The 24,223-nt window shown below is 38.5% G+C and overlaps 2 protein-coding genes across 2 annotated transcripts; both read left to right on the plus strand.

The window, feature by feature from the left end:
- Positions 1-1,595: 1,595 nt before the first annotated feature.
- On the plus strand, positions 1,596-6,513 carry LOC103697862 (uncharacterized). Its single transcript, XM_039128914.3, has 6 exons — positions 1,596-1,835; positions 2,842-2,991; positions 5,483-5,566; positions 5,692-5,817; positions 5,951-6,055; positions 6,167-6,513. The coding sequence occupies exons 1-6, from the start codon at positions 1,733-1,735 to the stop codon at positions 6,238-6,240; spliced, it is 642 nt and encodes a 213-aa protein (XP_038984842.2). The 5' UTR covers positions 1,596-1,732; the 3' UTR covers positions 6,241-6,513.
- A 7,265-nt stretch (positions 6,514-13,778) lies between these two features.
- On the plus strand, positions 13,779-18,551 carry LOC120111776 (uncharacterized). The gene is made up of 6 exons (XM_088722953.1): positions 13,779-14,028; positions 14,874-15,020; positions 16,814-16,944; positions 16,981-17,134; positions 17,276-17,365; positions 17,499-18,551. Exons 1-6 carry the CDS (start codon positions 13,950-13,952, stop codon positions 17,561-17,563), a joined length of 666 nt encoding a protein of 221 aa, XP_088579079.1. The 5' UTR covers positions 13,779-13,949; the 3' UTR covers positions 17,564-18,551.
- The last annotated feature ends 5,672 nt before the right edge of the window (positions 18,552-24,223 follow it).

Below are 24,223 nucleotides of genomic sequence, written 5' to 3' on the forward strand. Positions count from 1 at the left end.
TGGAAGGAAGAGAATTTCAGCAAAGAGTGGTTTTGGTATTGCATATTGCATGCTCTCGCGTGTGATTGCGTACCTGAGGTATCTCGGGCTGCCCCTTTATATAGGAGAGCCAGATTTGTCATTACTTGGGTCGGCATGATGCGCTCCAAGTGCTAGACAGTTGCCAGTAATATGGCCTCGAAGTGGGTGGCATATAGTACTGACCGAACGTCAGATACAAAGCTGTTGCAATGGCCAGTCGCTGCATGTCATGATGGTTGATGGCCAAGACTGTTAGTCTTTATTGGCACGTGTCGATTGATTCATCGTTCGGAGACGAAGCCGTTCATCTTAGCTGGTCAGCTCCTCGGATGGGGCCGAAGTCATCTAAGGTCGGCATATGCCGAGGTCACAGTGAGGCCGGTCTTGTCCGAGATCGAGTGTCCAATATTTTACCTATTAATATTTTTCATTATGTTACTAAAAAAATAATAGTAAGTTGATAGTCGGTCCTTTCATTAACTAGATATAACTTTTAATCCTTGTTGATTATGACTGTAATACCTGTCCCAAGTTTCTTGGTAGCCAAATTTGATCCAATTTGTTCGATCAGTGGCTAGATCTCCTGCTCACTTCCTTCTTCTACCTAGTAGTGGGACTCTAGATGCAGCTATTATATTTATGTTCTTGGATTGGGCTCTTTATTGATGTTTGGTTTTTTTTCTTTCTATATACTTGTTTTATTTCTTATAAAATATATGATGATAAATTTTATTATTTTATTAAAATAAATTAACCGTAAATTGATAGCTGGTCCTTCATTAACTAGATATAACTTTTAATTTTTGTTGAGTAGAACTTTAATACCCATCCCAAGTTTCAAAAAATTTTATATTCCCCATCCTCAGCAACAATACACTCTTATCCTCTAAAACTAATATAGTTACAAATAACTATATATACAACTAGTATAAGCATATACAGTGTAAGTGTAAATATCTTCGTATCTTGCATAAATATGTACAGGACTAAAAATTAAATGGCACTAGTTAAAACGCCGTGTTAAAATGTGGTGAAAAGAAGAACCCGGAAATTAAGTTTTGCAAAAATAAATTACTGCAAGGCTACCGTAGCAAATATATCATGCATGTCATGGAGACAATTCCATAAATCCGATCATGCTCACAAACACACTTTATTCCCCAGCAGAACTGCTGGACGTCCACGGTAAACGACGATTGGTATGATACATAAGAGGACAGGCCACGTATACCATCTTACAAAATCACCCAGGGAATGGGAGCGGTGCGGTGAAACATTTCTCCCCTACCACAAAACATGAATTAGATTCACCAAATTCGTCTGAACATAATCCGACTTAGATACGACGCAATCCATCGGAGCTTCTCACAGACCCGCTCCCCCTCCCATCCCACGAGGCATTCATTACACGCTACGGACAGAAGCCACCGCCGTGCTCTCCAAAGCTTCCAAGCCATTGAGGGGACCGGAACTAAACAGCCCACATTTTGTCAAAGATTGCCCGTTTCCACGCTACGGTGACCAGATCTAAGCTCGCACCCTCCGTTACTATTATTATATTACTTCATCCAAGATTACAGAGTCCTGCAGCTCCAAAACTCCAATAAATTCTCCCTCAAGCCACCACCAACTCCCTTCCATCTTACCTCTCTTTCCTTCCTTCCTTCGCTCTGGTTAATATCCGAACTCAGAATAGCAGAGAGGATAAAAAATGGGATGCGTTAAAGTAGCACTTGTTTTGGTGGCACTCCAAGCCACCACCTTTTTGTTGCCGCAGAGAGCAGCTGCAGGAGACTTCCTATCCCCTATTCTCAGTACTGCTCTCATCTCTCTATCTGTCCTATGTGCTCTTCTTCTTTTTTGGGGGGGTTTCTAATTGTATTGATTGTTGGTGATGTTTGCTACTTGGACATAGTATTCTTTGCTTCGAACTATATGGATCACCCTTTGTTTGTTATATTTTGCTACAATTTGGATGTTTTGTTGTTCTACTCGTATGGGTTTTCCTCACAATTTCCATCGAGTCATCCTGCTTTGTGAACAATTCTATTGGGATAAACCTTCTACTTCATCTTTTTGTTTTTAATTTTCTCGGTTTTTATCTATTTATAACTTGGGATTTTGGTGAGATAGTTCTTGTTCTGGCGTTTAGAAATTCTTTGCTTCATCAGTTAAGGAAAGTTGAATGGGTTTTCATTTTCTGTCAAAGTTTTTCTTAAGATTCTTTGTAGTTGTAATCCTTGATGATTTAATTTTGCTGACATGGGTGATACCGTTGTTCTTAAATAAGTTCATCTTAAAGTTTTTGAATTATCTGTAGAATTTGATCTTTAGTCTACAGGGACACCTTCCAAGATTTCTCCAGGTAAAAATTTATGTTGTTGCACAAAACTGATTAGAATCCAATTCCCAGTCTTTTGATTCCTCTCTACAGATTAAAGTTCAATTAGCCTATTTTTCCAATTTCTAATTAGTAATTCTTTTGTTTATTTATGTTTCTCATGATTTCCTTCTCTCTTTAGGCTGTTTAAAAATGGAAGTTTATGTTGTTGCTTTTACAATATAGTTTTTTTTTTCCCTCTAGAGTCCAGTCCTGCAATTCCTCCATCTAAAGAGTCCCTTTCATGAGTCTCTCTTCTTCCCCAATCTTGAAGTTTCTTTGAACTTACTTATGTTAAAGTGGAGTTCACATGATCTAACTTTACTATTCTAAAATCTTTTCTTTGCTTTGTATGACTTGTCTCTATTATATATAGACTTTCAAGAAGTAGAGAGCTTTTAACATGTGCTCTTGTTGTGTTTGTATTGGTGATTTGCTAGATGCCACCTGTGCTAATGTGGATTGTGGGAAGGGGACCTGCAACGCATCAGTCGACCAAAGCTTTGGGTTCGTCTGCGAGTGCAATCCGGGCTGGTCTCAGTTCCACGTTGGTGACAGTTTCCGCTTCTCTCCCTGCGTCATCCCCAACTGTAACATCTCTCTCTCCTTCTCTCTCCAATTGGTAGAGTCCATCATCATGGACTAATCCATGTAATATAGTAAGGACTTTAGAGTCACTTGTTAGGTGGGGCTCAAGCAAAAGGAGTTGATATTTAGGCAGAAAACATTGTTAACATGGGTCTGACCATTATGATAATGGAGACAAGGCTTAATTTTTTGTTAGAATTTGCTCTTGTTAAATCAAAAACAAAGTCAGCAGGGGTAACCAAGATATGCTAAACCGGTCCGTACTGACCGGTTCAGCCCGTACCGAACCAGTACCGGCGACGACCGGTCCGGTTTGGTCACAGAAAATGGTTCCGGCCCCGACCGGTATAAGGCCGAACCGGACGGAACTGGACCGGTTCGGCCAGGACTCGGTGCGAACCGGCACCAAGTTCGGTTTTCACAGCGCACCACGCGTAGCGTGCTGTGTCTTTTAATGCCACTGTAGCTACAAGGGCATTTAATTCCATAGATTCTTCTTCAGTTGGGAATAGTCTAAATTGGGTTCTGGTTGAGTCTAGATGAAAGTGTCGCCTACCTGTGTATTGGTTCTTTGGTCTCTGGGGTGCAGAATGGTGCTTAATTAGCGCTGCGAAGTTTCAAGGGCTGCTTCTAGACTTGATAAATATAGCATGGAAAAGTCAAGGTTTAGTGACATAATGAAAAGTTGAATACTTAGCTAAACTTTGACAGCTCCACTGAATCAGCAGCTGGTTCCTATGCTAAATCATGGACCTGTTTGGATGCAAATGTAATACTAAACTGAAATGTCCTATCTATAGTTCTATATCTTGTGATCATCTTTTTATGGTTTATTTATTTATTTGTTCATTTAATTATTATTTTTCTCTAAGAATAGGAGGGACAGAGGCTTCATCTATTGTTGTTGGATATGGATGGGTATCGAACATAGATATCTTGTATCAGCACAAGATATCCTACCAACTATTTCAGTTGGCACCCTCCTATCTATGGTTTATTTCAGCACTGGCTTCCGGCTTTCTGCCAGAAGCCAAATCCGATTTACTAGGGTGCTTTCAATCATTAAAGTCATTAGTATTTTCTCATCCAGCCTCCCCTTAGGTCCATGATTGATACCAATTTGACACTACAAAGTGAGGGAATGAGTCAAAAAGAGTCGTAAAGTGAAGAGATGCATTGGCTGGCTAAATAGTCGGGTGTAAGCAAGTGGTAAATTTCTTTTGACTGCGTCAACTGGTTTATGGGCTTCTACTCATTATCAATTCATCATTTAATTGCATTTAGCTAAAATGTTTATGCGTTCTTGTTTTAGGTCCAATCAGCTCATTTTTCCACAAGCTGACTTCTTTAGTCCCTTGGCTAATTGGATAAAAGAGTAACTCCCATTTTCCTTAGTGTCATGAAATTCTATTAATCATTCCTGAATTGTCAGTTCTTCATACAAAATATGCTAGAGACAAGGTCCATAAAATCAGTATTGGGAACCGTACATGTACGCTATCTGTCCGATATATACAGTCTATATAGTGTGATACATTTCCTCTACTAAGACAGCTCCCCACATTTTTTCAGTCGCAATCATAGGATTGTGGTATGGGTCGGTATTGAGTGGAACTAGGCAGTTCCACTATGTTCAGACCGGTTTGGACTTGTTCGGCCCGAGTGCCAAACCAAACCAGCAAAATCAACCCGATTCTGTAATAGTTCGATTCAGTTCACTCCAAACTGGGCAGTTAGGGTAAGTTTTGCATACCATAGTTGTAGATAAACTATTTAACAGAATACTTTTGGGGCCTAAATTATATAATATTTCCCATTCCATATGATGGTTCAAAACTACTTTTCTCTTGAGCAAGTGGTCTGGAACTACATCGACATAGAAACAAGACACAAGCGAACAATTAGACAATAGAGTTTGGCATCATTAATATTTAGAAGGAAATATTTCCTGAAGAAATATTTAGAAGCAGAAAACATTTCTCTTTAATGTTTTTTTTTTCCTTTAGCAAATTGTCTAATGCTTCGATTTTTCCTCAACTTCACAACCCTCCAAGCAATGTATTGAAGAAGAAAATCTGTTGAGACAAACTCTTACATCTTATGGGAAGAGCTTGGACAGGCTTTGGAAGACAGATCATTGAGACAAACTCTTACATCTTATGGGAAGAGAATTATGCTACAAACTAATGATGGCAGAGACGTCCTTTTCGTTATTAAGATTGAACAGAGAACAATTTTCTCTTAGAACACTTCATCTTTGCCGTCAAATACCTGTTGGCTACGTGTCCAATTAAGTAGAGTTCTGCTTTTGCTAGAAGACATTACTATTTGAAGCATCTGAGAGAGAGATATAAATGTCTTGGTGATAAGGGGATAAATTTTCTGATGTAGTACAATGCCTTCATGCATGTCAAAAGATTAAATAATTTTTTTAGATTTCTGCTTGTAGCTCTTCTTTCTGTTTTTAATTCTGATCATAGTTGCTGCTTCCAGGTAGCATCAATTACTCTTGCTCCAACCATTCTGAAACTCCAGCACCCTCACCGCCAACTCCATCAAATTCCTCCATGTTGGACCGTAAGCATCACCGTCATCCTCTTCGTTTTCGTATTCTCTCTTGGAATCCAATCTCAGTATTAGTCCAACATGGAGTATAATACAGTCATATTTTTCTCTTTTCTTTTCCCCCTTGTTTCCAACAGCATGCTTCTGGTCCTATTGTGGAGGTGGCACGTGTGTAAAGACATCAAGTTTCGACCACAGATGTGAATGCCAGGAGGGTTTCAGCAACCTTCTCAACGAAACCAGACTACCATGTTATAGAGACTGTAAGAACACCATCATCGATTATTGCCATAAAAGAGAATGGCAAATTAAAAAAAAACAAAAGAAATGGGAGAAAAATTCAGCTTTACTTTATAACAACGCTGTGTTCTTAAATAATGTGGGGGTTTCTTGCAGGTTCCCTTGGGGCAGATTGTGCAAATTTAGGGATCACATTGTCGAATGCTACCACCCCATCATCTCCACCTAGTCTATCTGACAATGGCAGTTCATTTGCTGGAGGTAAAATAATTGTGTAGTTAAGCTGTTATGGTTTAATTTCTTAGTTGCTACACTAACAGTTTAACTGAAGCGACGCATTAAATGGAACTTTTTGCTGTGTTTATTCAACAGATTCCTTTGCTCCAACCAACTTGCTATGGCTGTTGGTATTGATGATTTCTTTCATCATGGTTCGAGCAACATAGATAGAGTATAGAGCATCAGAGATGAGATTCTTCCGCTGATACATAGATAGTATACATGTGATGTTCGTCTGCAGATGAGATTTACACCTTTTCGCTGTTTATTTTATTTACTTATTTGAGATTTTGTGTAAATAACAGCTACAATAAACCATACTTCGTCGAATTTGGATGCTTTCTGTTTCCTTGATCCAAATTCTCAGATAGGAACAATAATGTATATTGGATATCTATAGTTAATAGAATATGGAGATTGCGTTGTAGCCTTTTAGTTGATATTCAAATTGTCTTTAGCGTCCGCGCAAATTTGTGTACTTGCGTTAATCTTAACCAGGCAACAGTCCTTTTCTGTGCTTTCCTTTTTTTTTCTGGTAGCAAAAAAAAGCTTCATTTTTGAACCCAAGAAAAGAACCTAGAGGCAAATCAGTATCATGAAGCTTAAACATATATCCTGATGCAAACAGCTGCTCCGGATGTTTTTTTAAGTTACGATGTCTCATTATAAGACTGCCTATACATTATTTAAGCAAGGCAAGCCATCATACTTCTTGGGTTCTCTCTTATTCATAAAGGTTTTAAGTTCTTTAATCCATCCATGAGTAAGGCTTATATTTGTCTTCATGTCATTTTTTGATGAGACCATGTTTGCTTCTAAAAGCACCACTGGACCCATCTCTTCATATTCCTGAGAGACATGCGAGCTGGCACATAAATCCCCACCCATTTTTATCTCCGGCAGTCTATCAGACCCACCACCTCTAGTCCATGTCCCACCTGTTCCTCTAAACCCACCAAACCCAAACCTTGAAGCCTCTCCATCTAGAGAACTCACCTCTTACTGCAGCAACCATCCAACTTCTAATCACTTCTGAGCCATGATGCCCGCTCATACCCAGTACATGGGCAAATTATATTTTATACTGCATGTACCATGTGGTTATACACCATGCCAATCATCTCTCCTCCTTTGTGAGAGTTCCATTCAGCATACACTTGTCTCAATAATTAGCCCACAAGAAGGAGATGAGATGATTAGCGTGGTGTATAGCTATATTGGTACATGCGTTTTAGGACTTGAAATTCAGCTAACCTCTAAGTATAGTGCCAGCAAGAGGCACCTTGTAAATTTGATCACTAATAAATAAAAGTATTTTTTTTCGGATATTGTTCAAGTATTTCAAGTCAGATACCCTCTTCTAAAGTAGCCAAATGCACCAAGTATCATAGGTCAAACTTATCTCTCAAAGACCAGCGCCCTCCAAAAAAAAAAAGGAAAACCCATAAATTTTTGGGACCTTTGACTTATGAGCCCACAAGGCTAAAGAGCTAAATCCAGATAGCCAATCTCTAAGTACTCCATACAAATACCCTAGGATTAGCTAGGACCTCTATTCTATGAGCCATGAGGCTAGGGAGCCAAAACTTGAGAGCTGAACTCTAAGTACTATCATGGATACACCCTAGGAATATTTGGGACATCCATTCCATGAGACTACACGGCTTAAAATCGAACCCAGTTAAAGAACCAGTTTGTCTCTTGGAGACAACCTAGAAATGACTGGGACCTTCGTTCAACTGACAAAAGAGTCGATGAAATAACCTAGCAAAGAGTTAGGTTTGGATGGAAGGACACATGCTCGGTCTGAGCGTCAATTGTCCAAAAATCCAACCGATGAGTCAGTAAACCAATCCTATTAGGTTAGGAGCTCCAAGTTAAACTTTATGCCGACGAAGGGGGGCAGAGAAGTCTAGACAACCAAGGATGCTTCAAAAAATCTTAGGGCCTGTAATCTCGACTCAGTTGCACCGAGACAAAAGACCTACAAGTCGTCATGATTACTTCACCCTAATATACAATGGACGACCTAAAAGACTTAGTCAATAAACTATGCCTATATTACCATTGAGCTACAAAGACTAAAATCCAAACAAGTACTTTGTGAGAAATTAAAGCAGTTTGCCTATGGTGTAACAAGAAATATTTTCATTTTATTTCATCCAAAAAGATTTACAAAGGTCATTATCAAATAAAAAAAGAAGAGTACAAAAAATAAGCTTGCCATGTTGCTGAGCTAAAAAAGGAAATAATTTACTCTTCCACTTCTACTTCTTCCCTGGAGGAAGAGACCACTTTGGTTGTGGCTTGCCTGCAAGGACTTGGCTTAGGTTGACCTAAGGATGTAGTCTCCTAATCAGTCCCTTGTAATCATCGAAGCCTTGATTAAAGGAGTCTGTGGTAGTGTCCCTCAGCTCATTGCGGAACTCCTCGAAGGTCTTGAGATCCTCGACTACCCGTCGGACCCTCTCTTTGACCTGACTAGCATCCTTCCTAGCATGGATTGCCTTATCTTTGGCCTAGCTAGTTCTTTCTTCAGCCTGGGCAGCCCTGCACTCCGCCTCCATCAGTTGATCTTTTAGCCGAGCAATCACTTCCTTGGCATCTTTCTTCAACTCCTTAAGTCTCCTTTCTATCTTGGAGAGGAGGAGCTTACTAGCTTGAGCTTGAGCCTTGCAGTGTTTGGACCTCGACATCCTCCCTCGACTACTTGGCAGCCACCCACTTCTTCTCTACCTTGGCCTGTGCATGCTCGGCCCCTTGCAACTTGCACTTATCTCTGCTTTGTGTTGGTAGTCCATGATGCAGTCGTTCATTACGCTGACTATGTGGGCATGCTGTAATTGAGCAAAAAGTCAGTACGAATAATAAAGCCAAACTGAACAAAGCTATGAATTCTTAAGGTCTAGATTCTTACTTGAAAAGTTGTTTTGTATGTTTCAGCCATCATTGCCTCGGGCCTCTACTTCTTGAGGATCTTCTTATCTTTAGGGAGCATGATGTCTCGAATTAATTCAGTAGCTTCTAGAGAATCTTCTTGTCTTCAGGAAGCATGATGTCCCGAATTAATTCAATAGTAACCTAGAGATTACGGATCCCTACGTGGCCTTAGGAATGGCCGTTGGTATAACCTTAGAGGTGCTGAGAGGGACTATCTCTCGAGTTGCCTTCGAGGTAGGTAGGTAGCTAGAGACTGGGGAGACTACGTCCACCTTAGGTGATTGCTCTACTTTAGGCCGCTCCTCGGCTTGACGAATAGTTTTCAAGCTCGGTACTGCTCGGAGCTCAACTTTGGAAGCGAATGGAGTCACTGTCGCCTTCTTTTTCCTCGATGGCCCAGCCTCGGCTCCACTAGGCTTTCTTTTGCTAAGGATGGCTTAGTAGAGAGCTAAGCCTCCTGATCAAACTGCATCGCTGCAAAAATAGGTTTAAAAACCGAGCAATTATACTTAAAAGAAAAACAAGCAAAGAAGAAGAAGAATTACCTTTAGCTATAGCCAGTCTGAGACCAGCATTAACCAAGGTCATCTCGACCAACAACTCGGCCAAAGGCGAAGCCTTCATCCGAAGAAGGATGTCGGCCGTCACTCGCTTATCATCGGATAGATGAGGGAAATAATTCATTAATTTCTTCCTCGGCATTGTCCAACATATGGAGAAGCACCGTGACTCTTTCGAGGTCACAAAGAAGAATTAGTCCTTCCAACTATTAAGAGAGGAAGAGTTGGTCTAGAAGAGGCGGTAACCTGTCATGTCGGAAAGGTATCACTAACCTTTATTCCGAGGATTCTATTTTAGCCAGAAGAAGGCTCGAAACAACACGTGGAAGGTTAGAATCTATGGAGTGACAAAAAAGAGAAGAAACCCAAGATCATCCTTCAAGCATTGAGGACGAGCTGGGTGGGAACTAGCCAATACTCATTCAAGAGCTCGATAAAAAAAATCAGGATCGGAAGCCTCGTACTTGCCCTTAGAGTTTTCTTATATAGGCATAGCTAGTCATCCTGGTTTGACATTACCTAATCAGAAGGGGCGGACAATTCCAAGGAGAAGCTCAGAGGAACAAAAAACTCGGCTCATGTCCTCTCTATATCATCTTCCCATAGGATGTTATTCTCAGCATCTAGGGGGAAGCCGACCTCCAGAGAAAATCCTCCCGAGGCCTTGAAAGCTTGGTCAGGAGATGGTTGAATGGAAACCTCATGATCTGGAGACCAATTCTCGGTCGATAGACTTATGGTTCCTCACCGAGGAAATCAAACAGAAGAGAGAAGGGAAGGAGAAAGAGGAAAAAGAGCAATAAAAAAGGGGGAAGGACCCTAAAAAGGGATAAAAAAACTCTAGAATTACTAGAAATAGGGCAAAGAAAGGAGAACATTGGAAGGGAAGGAATACTTACTAGGAAATCTAAAGAAAAGAGAGGCTCTGATGTAGAAAAGGAGGCTTCGATGAAGAAAGAGGGGCTTTAGAGGCATTTGCTCACTGTCACTTTGGATAAATGCTTAATAGAAAAGGGAGGAAGGCAACTCCCCTTACATATAGTCTCAAATAGCTTGGATCAATCCAACCATTCGAATGCTCAGTTTGGTCTTTTTTCTCTTGTCGCCCTGGCATTTGACCTCGAGCGATGACCATATGACTACTAAATTTTTTTCAGTTTGAATTTTTTTATATATACTATTTCTATATTAATTTTTTTTATTATGTTCGATCTTTTTCCAAGCACGAGTGTAACAATCTATTGAAGTTGCCATCAGTAGAAGGCAATATATAGTCAACAGGTGGGAAGGCAAGCTTTTCATAAATAGCTTAATAGGCTAAAAAGGAAGCGGCATCTCCTCTTGTCTGTCAGGCAAAGGCCAGTCAGTTGCTGGTGCTGATGTAGTAACCTTATTAGGAAGGAGCTTGCCGCATGAGTTGACTCTGGACCTTCGACTTGACCATCCATCGCTTTCTTCACCAATGACTGAGCGACTCTTGCCATTTCAAATCTTCTTGATAAGTCTAATTGGCACTAGAAAATCTCACCACAAATGATGATGTTTTGGGAAGATCAACAGACACCATAAATGCTATCTCCAAAATCTTCCAGAAAGCTCCAGAAACAACCAGAATAACCACGCCTGGTTGGTTCAATTGCTCACTACAATACATCGGCCCAGCCTTGGATTATGACATCTACTTCCTTCTCCTGGGTTGAGGAAGTCAGCTCGGCTTTGGAAGTGGGGGGCAACTGATATACCATGGAACCGACCTCAACTGATCTAAATGTGTCGATTGATGGGAGTTCACCATGTGGCCTTCATTATAGATGCCATAAAGATACTAAAATCTTCTCCAACGGCTGGCCATTACAGCTCGTCCCACGATCGCGTGTGTTTAAGCACCACGTGTGCAACGTGAGGGTATAACAGGCAGGCGTAATTTATAGGCAGTTACTAAGTAGTTAAGGCGTGTGACTGCTTTACTCGATAATGGACTCTTACCCTAACCTATATAGGTTGCGCTCGGAGGACCTCCAGGTATGTTTTTTATATGCTCTCCACACTCACTACCACTCTCTATCTCTATCTTCTATATCTTTCGAGTCTCTACTATTTTCCTAAGGTCTTTGTCTAGTTTAGGCATGAGAGGGTCCCTTACTAGACAAACTCCATCAAGTGAACTTTCCTTTTCTGTTTCAGGTCGACAACTGGCATTGGCATCCTTTGCCAAGGACAACCACCACCAACCAGCTCACCTTCTTTAGCTTGAACTGACCCCGCAGATCTGACCGACCTCGTTTGACTAGGATCTTCACTAACTTCACTAGTATTTGTCGACCTCATCAGCTCAGTGCCTAGTGGTTGAGCCGGATGTTGGCAGCAACATCGGCGATGGTGGTAGAGATAACAACTGTAGCGGAAGTAATGATGATGATGAAAACAATAGCGACCGTAGTGGTAGCAACAGCAGCGGCAATGAAGACGATGCCGATAATAGCAATAGTAATGGTAGCGGCAATGGAGGTGGTGTTGATGACACCAGTAGTAAAAGACATTTGTTTCCTTTTTTAAAATAGTAAAACTAAGCATTTATTACTTTCAATTTTTATAGAAATAATAAAAATATTTTAAAAAAATAGAAACTAAAAGTAATAATAGCATACTTGTTTTTGCTTTGGTTTATGAGATTTTGCTTTTAAAAATAGAAATGAGAAAGAAAAATGATACAAAACAGGTTTCACTATGCTTCTCCACATATTCATTCATACTTTTTTTGGTTAACCTTGATATGCTTGACATGCTCATAGGTAAAAATACTTTGACATCCACTAGTCAATGATATTCTAAATGATAATACAATCAAGATGTTAAATCTCATAGAAAAAGGGCATCCTGATTTCTCCATAGAATGGGACATCCCATGTGCCTCATCTCTTCAGCTTAAGCATCTTACTATGTACCCACCATCTCTTTCTGCTTTCTTTGCTTTATATATTTCTCTTTTTCATTTGTTTCTTTTTTATCTTTTTTTCTTTCTTCATTTTTTTCCCTTCTTCTTTCTTTTTTTTCTTTCTTTCCTTTTTTGTTTCTTTCTTTTCCTATCTTTTCTCTTTCCTTCTTCTTTTTTCCTTCTTCCTTTCCCTTCCTTTCCTACTTCTCTTTGTTTGCTTTCTTTTTTGGGTAAGCTTTCTTCCTCTTATTTATGTAATACTTGATATACTCTTTGATATGCCATGCACACTTTATACGCATTTGGTGCCCTCATTGATATATTCCCTTCCACGGCACTTGATTACCACACGGTCCACACCATATTTGCTAGCTAATTTCGCGCTTGATACACGCATTAAATGCTTGCTGCTTATTGGCATATCAGCGAACACGCTTCTCTATTCACTCACGTCATCATACATTTGGACCTATATTCAAAAAAATTATATTTTGTTTATAGCAATTGTAATGTGTTTTCGTTTGTTGTGATGGCAAATGATGGCCATCAAGGTATATGTAATTTTTCGAAAAAAACAAGAAAATCTAGTAAGTGATTGCCTCAGTAAATATTTGAGGTGGCAATCAAATCGAGACGGATCATACACAGGTCGGATTAGATGCAAGTTGGATTAAAAATTTGTCAACCCAAATATAATTTATTTATTAAATAAGTTAAAATTTTAAATCTGAATCTGATCATTTTATTAAACAGATAATCCGATCTAATCCACATAACCCATTTATTAAATAGATTAAGTCAGGTTAAATAGATTTTTAACGGATTAAATGGATTTAAATAGGTTAAACAGATTAAGTGGATCGGATTAAACAGATTAGAAAGAGATTAAGTACGTTTCAAACAATGTTACCAAATTTAGACGAATTGACTTCTTTACGACCCAACCTATTTAATAAGATGAATTGACTTCTTTACGACCCAAATTCATTTATGTCAAATTGCCACCTTTAGTAAAGATACTGAATGGAGTCCAAGGCTTCCTTAGAGATTATCCAATAAAAGAACACCATATAAAAGTAAATTCTTTTTTATAATGAAAATAGTTACCATTCTTTTTCCAATTCATAGTTGTAACGAATTTATTTTGATAATAAACTGGTGTTTATTACTTATTATAGAAGAAGAATAGTAATAAAAGTTTTGATTTGTTTAAATGAACGTTGATATTATCAAATGATGATTATTATCTCTTGGAACCTGAATGGTCGCATCATCTTCTCCCCCTCGTTTTTTACCCAATATTCGCTGTTTGCGTGCAAAACCCCCGAACCCCATTAAATCCTTCTAAATGTCGCAACCCACCACCTCTATTTTGTCTTCCGCCTCCCTGAACACCTTTGATTGATCCGAGCAAATACAAAGAAAGACAAGGACGTAGGAAATGGGTTGGGCTAGCATACTACTACTCTTAGTGGCCCTCCAAGCCATCACCCTTTCATTGCCAAAGAGAGCTAATGCAGGTGATTTGCTCTCCTCTCTCTTCTCTCCTTGATAATTACTGCTCTGATCACTGAAGTATTTTCATTGTTGTAATTCTAGTTGCTAATATTTTTTTAAAAAACTTTTCCTTCTTTGAGTGAAGAAGAGAATAATGTTGTTAAATATGTGATTCGGACCACCATTTAGAATTACTTTCGTTTTCTACTTTTGTTTTCGAAAAACTCGAGAAGAAAAAATGAATTAGACTTAGCAGCATGTATGATGAAACATTTTTTTTTTCTGTATTTTTCTGAAATGGTTTGTAAAATCTTTAGAGCTTTTGGAAGCAAATTTTCTTTTTTGCTTTTAAAATGAAAATAAAAGCAAAGATAGAAAAAGTTTTGCTTAAATGCTATCTTCAATAGCATCTATCTCCATATGGTATATCACTAATTTGTAGAGAAACAAGAACACAAAAGAGCAACAAAGCCAAATAGGCTCTAACCTATTGTTTTGTTTTGTTCTTGTTCATTCTAGCCTATGTTTTCTTCAAACTGATTTCTTTGTGCATATTCCATCCTAAATAGCACATATTTTTTCGTGGTTCCACATGAGTTACTTCTGTGATTTTTCACTTAATGGATTTATATGGTACCTACAAAATTTACCAACCAAAAACTCCTTCATGATCCTCCCTTCTCCAATATTTCAGTTCCTTTCAAACTATATATATATATATATATATATATACACAACACTAATGACTGGCTAGATGACATGTTAGAGACTAAAAATAGGATTCAAACAACTAGTTCTCTCTCGAGGTTCAATTCCATTTATCTTTTCTTGTTGCTGACATGAGTTATTTATGTTTTTTGTTGGTCAGCTGATGTTTGCGACGGCAAGGACTGTGGGCAGGGAACCTGCAAGCCATCAGACAGTATGTTTGGGTATGTGTGTGAGTGCAAACCCAACTGGTCTCATTTCCACATTGGAAACCATTTGCGCTTCCTCCCTTGCATAATTCCCGAGTGTAGGTTCTCTATCTCACCAAGAGTTTCTTCTTTGAAAAATACCATAACTACTTACTATCAGTTTAGCTTGAATTTGAGAGCAGATGACAATAATTTCTTGCTTTCTTTATTCCTTTCTCTCTTTTTAGTTTTCAGAGGATGCATATCAACAATTTCAAAAAGAAGTTTTGAAAGGCTAGGTACCTACATTAGGCTGGTGCATTACAAAAACCAGAAACATCAGTTTAGGTAAAAATAGAACAGAAAAAAGAACGAGGTATTTGGAGACTAAAATTTTATCTGGTATGATAAGGAAAAAGATCAATAATAAATCTGAATTTTGCATTAGAACAAGTTCAAATTGTAATCGGTTGAAACCGCAACCCTAGTACATGAGGGGAATGGTTAAAGGAGAGGTTCTAGATCAGAAATGATGCTAGATTGGAAATGGAGCCCCATGTTTCTCACAGTTTGGCATATGTGATCCTTAAAATGGTGCAATACAAGGAGGGTATGATATCTGATCCATATTTTCGCATCCACTGATTTTCTTGTACTATGATCACAACATATTGTGAAGCAATTTTTTTTAATATTTAGATTATTTTTATATTTAGAGATTAGAAAGTTTTTTAAAAACAGCAATAAAAATTAAAAATAGTTTGAAATCAATATATTCCATAGTTATGTTAGAATATATTAGCTTATATTTACTGAGTAAAGAACGCATAATATGAATGCAATCTATTATCGAAGCAAGTCAATATGTTGGTCTGAAAGGTAAAAGCTTTTTTTTTTTTTGCAGTAAAATAAATTAATTAAGACTAAATAAAAAGTGAATGGGGGATCATTCATCATTAGCTTAAGTATAAAACCTGTGGAAAAAAGGCTTAACTAGTTGAGGTAAATTCATACTAGTGCTGGTACAGAGGAAGCAAATTAGGAGGCTCCAGCTTGAACCCACTTAAAAAATGACTCTTGATATGGATTAATTTAGGTTCATTTTAATTATGTTGGAATCAAACCAGTTTCAAGTCTAATAGGCCAAATTTTATCTGAATTGAAGCTATTAGAAGATAGAAGACTAATAATACAAGGTGCATTCAAGCCTAATAGAAGGCCGAACATCATCCAATAGCCTATTAACTTTACAGATGAGCTGTAAATGAACCATACTTTTGATGAAGAGCTCAGGCATGACTGATAGCAGGCTCATCTAAGCTTGTCTAACTAGGAAACAAAACCAAGCTCAATCCTTATTCTAAGATCTCATTCTATAAGCTCCAAAACACTAGGTTTGCAAAAGCAAGCAGAAGCAAATGCTCATTCAAGCTTGTTTTTCAGAAAAAGAAACAAGCCTACAAATTGTCATTAAGCTCAGCTCATCTTGAATACTCTTTCATTTGACAAGTCATTTCAACTCATCTAAGGCTCCAGAATTGAAATCAGATGCTCAAACAAACATACTAAACCTAAAAAATAGAAGACAAAAACTGAACCTAAACCTAATAAACCAGCAAATAGGAATAACCCCAGTGAAATAACACTTCTTGAACCTCCCAGTTGGTTTATCTAGGAAAGATTGACAAAAGAATTCAACTGCTATATGAAGCCTGAGCACTTGAAGCTCATCTCAGCTTTGGCTCATTCGCTGCTGCCCGACTACAATAGGCTGACAATCTCCCTTAAGAACAAGTTATTTACTTTACTAGAATGCGTTTGTGCATGTGAAATAATTTGATTAGTCTAATCCATTTACAAACATATCTGTTCTTTTTCTTCTTAGTTAATTCAGAGTTTTTGTTGTTTCCAGGTTCCATCAATTACTCTTGCAGCAATGAGTCCTCAGCTCCTGCACCCTCACCACCACCTAATTTCCCCATCTTTGATCGCATGCATAAGCATCACTATTTACTTATTTATTTGTTTTTGCAGAATCTTCATTAAGACAAGTAGGCCATTGTTGTGATTTCTTGATCTTCCTTTTTGTTCTCTCTATTTCCAATAGCATGCCACTGGTCCTACTGTGGAGGCGGTACGTGCGTAAAGACATCAACTTTCCATCACTGTTGTGAGTGCAATGACGGTTACTTCAACCTTCTCAACGTCAGTAGCCTCCCATGCATCAAAAATTGTAAGGATAACTTCAAGACCATCGTCGTTATCGTCATTATAATCTTTACCAAGTGAACAAGGGATTGAATGAAGAAATTTAGGAAGAATTCAGCATTAACTTTCGAAGCAGATATTCCTAAACAATGTTAGGATGTTGCAGGTTCTCTTGGTATAGACTGTGCAGAGAAAGGGATCTTGACAAATGCTTCATTTCCATCTCTATCTCAATTTCCCACTGGCAGTTCATCAGGTGATGGAAAGGATAGTTCGCAGCTGTCTAAGCTGATATGATTCCGATATTCTTAGTTAGTAGTAGGCCGCATCTACTGTTTCATTTCAAGTGACACCTAACAATTGAGCATTTTGTTGTATTCATGCAACAGATTCCTTTGTTCCAAGCAGCTTAATATGGTTCTTCGCATCAATGTTTTGTCTCTTAATGCTTTGAGCAAAGGTGGAACTCAGACTGTTAGATGAGATTCTTCGCCTGGCTTTCGGCATATAAACATGCAGTTTTTATCTACAAAAGATATTTACATCATCTCACTAATTGTTAGCCCCTCTGTGTGTGTGTGTGTGTGTTAGAATTCATGGGAACAATACTTAAAGTACCCTGTACTTGTTGAACTTGGACTTCTGAATCTAAATTCTTCACTAAGGTGTCAGATTTCATGTGTGTGAAGATATTTACATCATCTCATTGTTAATCCCTCCCTCTCTGTGTTTGTTTAAATTCATGTGAACAATATTTAAAGTACCCTGTACTTGTTGAACTTTTCTGAATCCAAATTCTTCAATAAGGTGTCAGATTTCGTGTGTTAGATTTCATGTGTTCGATCTAACAACTCTTAATTAAGGTGTTGGTGAAGTGGCCCTTCTAACTTTCCCATGAAATTATCTAGGCTTACCTATAACCCTTTAGCATTGTTAATTAGAAGCATGCGATCATAAGTTCGTCGGACTTACACTGGATTGCTAGGGAAGCAAGAAACTTTTGCTCCTTCACAGAAGAAAATTTCAACAAGGTAGTGGTCCCGTTGGAAGGACGGAATTACTGCTTGCTCCGAAAGATGCAAACTAAAGTCGTCTAATCAAACTCATCTGGCTGTTCCAAATCATTTGAATGGTACATTTGACAGCCTTCGGAATACATCATCTGGCTGAGTGAAGATTTCGAAATACTAATAGCTCCGATGAGCATAGCCCTACTGTGGAGATGGTTATTCTATTATCTTCATCTAACAACTCTCTCATTGCTTCATATCTCTAATTATGGCTTCACGGGAAACTCAGAATGAGAACTCGTAGTATCATCCTTAGTGGACAAAGTCTGGCGCCAATTCTATCAAAGTTGATAGTTCTGTTTGATAGTTTTGCTTGGATAGTCGTCAAGTAGTTGATCCTTCCATTGTTGTAAAGTTGCCTTAAAAAGATATGAAAGGTAATAGATGAGCCTTTCCAATTCACCATGGACGAAATTGGCCCAAACAAAGAACTCCTATGCATCTGAAATACTTTAGCTGAAGTGAGCTTAGAACAAGATTGATATGGTCCATTTTTGTTTAAGCTTCAGTTTGCTATAGCCCATTTTTTCTTTCTTTCAAATGAGCTGTCTTTCTTTGTAAGAACCCAATTCAGACTTAACTGTTTCCCATGGGTTTAGGCCTATTTAAAAGCCCATTTGCTTGCAATTTGCGTTGCTGTCAAGCCCAAAACTTGCTTCGCCATGGCTTCGAGAAGGGAAGGGGTCTTCCTAAACCTTGCAGCTAACAAAGGTTGTAAATGGCTCCTCTCTTCTATTCTAAGCAATTCTTGATTCATTGTTCCTTATCATTCTTCTATATTTCATGTATAGGTCTTACCATCAGCAAGGTTTGTCAGCTAGCTTGCACTTACTTTTCTATAGTTGTTTTAACACCATTCTGCTCCACCATAGCACCTCTTCAATGTAAAATAAAAATGTAACGATACTGATGCTAAGCTTCTCACCCTTCACCCTTGGAAGAATTCAAATGTTTGGTACTCCTCTTGTGAGGCACTATCTTTAGTTGTTTCATCCCTAACTAACAACTCCTCTGAGGAACAATCAACCTTGTGGCAAGGATTTGACAACATTTTTGTGACTATGTTGGTTCAATCAGCAAACCTCCCTATATATGAACACGTTAGCCTAACCTATAGAGGCGCAATATGTATGTCTGCAACTAATTTCCTACTTGTAAAGTTTTAGACATACAAATATTTGCGAGACTTAATGGGCAGCAGGGTGGATTGATCAGATGGCCAGTTCTTTGATAACTTTGAAAGATGTTGCAAATGATTTGTACATGGATCTCAAGGAAAAATGCCCTTTCTTTTTCTTGGTTGCATAAAATTGGAAGCAGAATTCTACCTTTTATATAACAACATCGTGCGCTACAGCAACATGTTGACTCTCCCCTGCTTTCTACTTGCTAGTCTTAGCTGGATCGGAGACGTTGGATCAGTCGCAACTAAGAGTTCGGAGGGTCTGGAAGAACCTTTCTTAACTCTCTACTGTCGTTTTTAGGCTTTCTTTCTTTCGATCAAACTGGAATCGGAGAGAGAAGATCTCCTCCTATCTATCATGGTCCTAGACTAAAGACTCAACGTGTTGTTCGAATGGGATAGGCATGAAATTTAGTAGTTTAACTCGAGCCTTTCATTCGATCCGAAGACTTTCACCAAGGATGACTAAATCTACTCTGCCTGACTGAAGAAGCCTTTCCAGGCCTAGCAGCTAATGATTCGAAACAATCAGAAAGTTTCGCATTTGATGCACCCCTCTGGTTAACTTTTGCCGTCAAACAATCATTTTTCTATCATCCTTGGCAAAAATTGATGGAAATTAAGAATCCATAAGCATGGATCGTTTCCTTATCCATCTAATAAAAACAGGCTAAAACATTGGATTAGACTCGCTCACTGAAATCACATCAACTGGAGCATTGGTAACGTTCTTGAAGTCATACTCCTAGAGCATACTTTGTCTCTTGTAACCAAGAGCACCTCCATGCCTGTTTGCTTTGGCGTCAACAGCAACAACAACAGCAATAGACCGCTTACGTGCATGCACCTGTGCACATACACAGATAGCCTGTAAATGGTGCAAGGCATGCAGTTTTACAGGGTGAGCAACCCAGCCAGCCAAACGTCGAACAGGAGAGGCAGCAACACAGCAGGGAGGTCAATATGTGCCAATATTCTTGGGAACCTAGTGCTGCTTACCATGAAGAACAACCAACTCGAAGGACTCTGAACTTGAAGCAGTTCAAGAGAGATCGAATCTTCTTCCTTTTTTCTTTTTTCTAATTTTTGTGACTATCAAATCTAATTGTTCAAAGATGGTTAACGAAAAGGAGATTGGTTAGAACATTTTCTTTCTACATTTTTCATTAACTAAGATGGATAAAACCAATCCAAATCCACGTGAGTGCCGGATTGAAGCCAACTCACCAGTGCTCAACATCCAGAACCATTACCGAACCAGTTGGCACCCTCAATAGCAGATAAAGCAACTACTGTTCTGAGATTATGGATCTTTCAGAGATGTAATGAAGACAATCTGATAATTTTTAGCTTTCATTTACCTCCTGGAACAGGCAGAAGAAGCCGAGGCGATTAAAGGAAAACAAAAAAGACAGTAGGACATCATAAGAAAGGATGGCGAAGATGCTCCAAGCATAAAACATCCATCTCCATGCAGTGGTATTACTGCCGGGCAGAGCAACTGAAAGGCACTGGCTTTCTCAAGGACATTTGCAATGAAATCTGTGATTTGAATACAATCTCCTGTACAGAAAAGAAGGTAGAAGGAAGAAAGGTTATCAAATAAAAGGGCCCTTCCTGGATTATAAATATATATATATATTTTTGTGTCCCTTGCATCTAGTTTGGTTATAAATAAGAAAATATCTTGATCCATGCACATATAGAACGCTTAAGTTTACAGGCTTTTCACTTTGATATGTAGGCATCTTGACAAATCCAATGACATGAGGGACCCATTCTGTAGAAAGAGGACAGCAACGAGAGCTTACCATAACTCTGATAGAGGCTATGATTGCAAAATCCTATATAATTATTTTACCACACATCAGCCATAGCTTTCCCAATTCAACAGCAATCAGGCACATCGAAACGAAGAGAATGATCACACAAGAGCCCACTCTGAAACAACTTGCACTTCGAAAGCTGAGAAGCAATCCAAGTATCAGGATTTCTCCCTGATGGGCAATCAGTATATCAGCAGAAAAGTAGTGCCAGGGTCTAAAGTTGCATACCAGCCAGATGACTCCAGGGTCAAGTTTGTTTTTAAGCTTATATTGGGCCAAAACAGTAGCTAGGTTGATCACTTAACAGCAGCAGAGCAAGTCAGACATGAAGAGATTGATGGCATCAAGATACAAGGAGATGGCAGCGCAAATGTATTGATCATAGGGGTCGTAAACAATGAAGGCAGAGAAGACGACGGATGCCACACACCCACAGATGGCCATTGCAATCTATGTTAGTGGAAAGCATATCATACTAAGATGAAGAAACCAACAAAAGCAGATAGAGATAATTTAGAAGGACAAATAGACAAGCCTTACCCCATGTTTGAAGCATCTTTGCTAATTTTCTTTTGGTGCTCAACATTTGGCAGATAGGTACCATAGAAGAGCCTACTATGCTGCACAAAGACAAATACAAGGCTACAACAGAATACAAAGTGACTTAACGTTACGATCTTCTTGATGTTCACAAATACTATTATGCATCTCTATGCCAGCACTCCCTGGTGATGTGACAATTGTCAGGTTTCTAGTTGGAATGTGGCACTCATTTGTGCCAAAATCCTGATAAAAAGAGCTGAGCTGGCTGGATACTGAATCAGAATGTTAAGGCTTACACTGCTCAAATAGATAATCCAATTATGACTCACTAGATATATTTAACTAGACCAAGCACCTCCAATGCAAGATATGTATAACCAATTAAGCCATGTCGAGGATAAGCAATATTCGTGGTCTCGGTACCGAACTCTATACCAGTGCCACATTAGCATAGTGTCAGTACAGTATGATATGGAATATTTTTGGTGTACCGAATGTCGGTACACTCAGTATACCACTCGTATCGGATACCGGTACCAAACCGATACGGTATGGTATTCTCTGTACCGTCCGGTTTGGGCCAGTACGGCATACCATTAGTATCATGGATGTGGTTGTGGTACCTATGTCAACATAAATGGTAAGGCAAACAACAATTTCATGAGCACCACCTTCGGTAAGGCAAGCCCTTGGTCGACCAGCTTAAATAACAGCAGCCCGGAAGCACTTAGATGCAGCCTGGCCTTCTTGTGTGCATCTATAAGGCCTCCGAAGGCATGGGTTCACCCTCGAGTTCTTTCTTGGCTTTTGGGGCAGACCAAGATATTAGGTGAAGTGGGTTAGAAGATGAGCATAACCCTCTCATTGGCTCCCTTACATCTTATCTTAGTCGCAGATTTTAGTGATCCTGGTTAATTGTTTGCTTATAAGTTGATATTGACTATTTATCATCTTACAGGGTTGCTAACTATTGAAGTATATTTTCCTTTTTTCATATGATCTATCAACAAATGTTGTATATTTGTCTAGAAAATGTCATATTACATGAAAATTGATTCTCAAATAAATGAGAAAGTGTTTCAACAATTGGATTGTTTTCTATAATTCTCATTTTATGATCCTAAGCTTACTTTTAGGCACCATGCAGTCCCCTCTCACCACCTAGGCACTTGTCTCCACATTCTGGCCCGAACTACAACTGTGAAAACATTTGCCCCTCCTCTTTTTAAAATGTATTTACATTCAATTTGTTCTCATTGCAGCATCAAGCTTAGTAATCACATGGTCCATTAGCTGCAATTATACGTTCAAAGTTTCTTGCGTTATTCCCTTACTGCAAAGCAGTAAACCATTTACTAAATGGTGAACTGGGCTGCCAAAACAAAGTTAATCTACCTTTTGGCAGCTACTATATGATTTAACATGACAGACTATTTTTAGATGTAACATTCAGCTTTTTAGATGCAACATTCAGCAAGATAAGCAGAGTTGGACCTTGTCTGCATTATATATTTGAAACATTAAAAAAGTTATAACAAAGTTTATAGATAGTGAAAGTGGCTTGCAGAAATCTATACTTTCTCAGTTTGTTCAATTTTTTAGAAAGAGATTTGGTGTCTAAAGGTCCTGTTCATGGCTAAAACTAAAAGATATCCTAGGTTATGTTAATATTTGAAAAATGATAGAATCATCAGGATTTTATTCTAGAATAGTTGTTCAATCCTTATTTATGCATGTCTATTGAAGATAAGTAATTTAAAAAATCTGCCCTCACCTTCTTTTTTCCCAAGACGACGACTCCTTTTTTTCTCTCAGCTTGTTCTACTCCTACTTTCTTCATCTAGCATCTCCATCTTTGCCATCATTCCCACATAAGTATAGTTCAATGACATTAATCAAAGACATGGCGAAATTGAGAATCAAAATAAATTTTCGCTAGAGACTTATAAGCTTAATTTGAGACTCAAATTAACTTGTGCACTAAAGAAACTTTATCAAGTTTCAAATTATCACAAGCGACTTCACAAGTTTTGTCATCTAGATATTATCTTGACAATGTTTATACTTTAAATTCATAAATGCGTTAATATATATAATTGAAACAAAGCAAGATAATCTTTCAAATATATATATTAAACTATTGCTGTATTTAAATGTGTGATTCCCCTGGCAACCTACTAAGCTAACAGCAAAAATTCGTTCACTTCATTAAGCATGCAGATTAATAAATATAGGCCTTACAATTCCATTAAGATATCAAATTATCTTCAATGACGGCTAGTAAATTGGTAAAAGGCATTTCATGCAATTCTTTCCCTTCTTTGTTTTATATCTCCTCCTTTCCAAGCTTACCCAAATCCCCCCGCCCCCCTTCTTCACAGTGAATATATTAACAGACTTAAATTACAACCTGATGAGGAAGGCATTTGATTCAGAGAACTGCAATTCACATCATCAGTCTTTCTGTGCCAAATGATTGTGCAAATATTGCT

This window comes from Phoenix dactylifera, chromosome 5, assembly GCF_051530095.1.
Source record: "Phoenix dactylifera cultivar Ajwa chromosome 5, Ajwa_hap1_PhDact_Kaust_v1.1, whole genome shotgun sequence".
In the NCBI taxonomy this organism is placed as follows: domain Eukaryota; kingdom Viridiplantae; phylum Streptophyta; class Magnoliopsida; order Arecales; family Arecaceae; genus Phoenix; species Phoenix dactylifera.

What these genes read in the sequence shown, in the direction of transcription:
- LOC103697862 (XM_039128914.3), top strand. Translation starts at nt 1,733, where the DNA reads ATGGGATGCGTTAAAGTAGCACTTGTTTTGGTGGCACTCCAAGCCACC. An exon ending in TCCCTGCGTCATCCCCAACT is followed by an intron (nt 2,992 to 5,482) that starts GTAACATCTCTC and finishes TGCTGCTTCCAG; the next exon opens with GTAGCATCAATTACTCTTGC. An exon ending in ACTACCATGTTATAGAGACT is followed by an intron (nt 5,818 to 5,950) that starts GTAAGAACACCA and finishes GGTTTCTTGCAG; the next exon opens with GTTCCCTTGGGGCAGATTGT.
- LOC120111776 (XM_088722953.1), top strand. Translation starts at nt 13,950, where the DNA reads ATGGGTTGGGCTAGCATACTACTACTCTTAGTGGCCCTCCAAGCCATC. An exon ending in CCCTTGCATAATTCCCGAGT is followed by an intron (nt 15,021 to 16,813) that starts GTAGGTTCTCTA and finishes TGTTGTTTCCAG; the next exon opens with GTTCCATCAATTACTCTTGC. An exon ending in CCTCCCATGCATCAAAAATT is followed by an intron (nt 17,135 to 17,275) that starts GTAAGGATAACT and finishes AGGATGTTGCAG; the next exon opens with GTTCTCTTGGTATAGACTGT.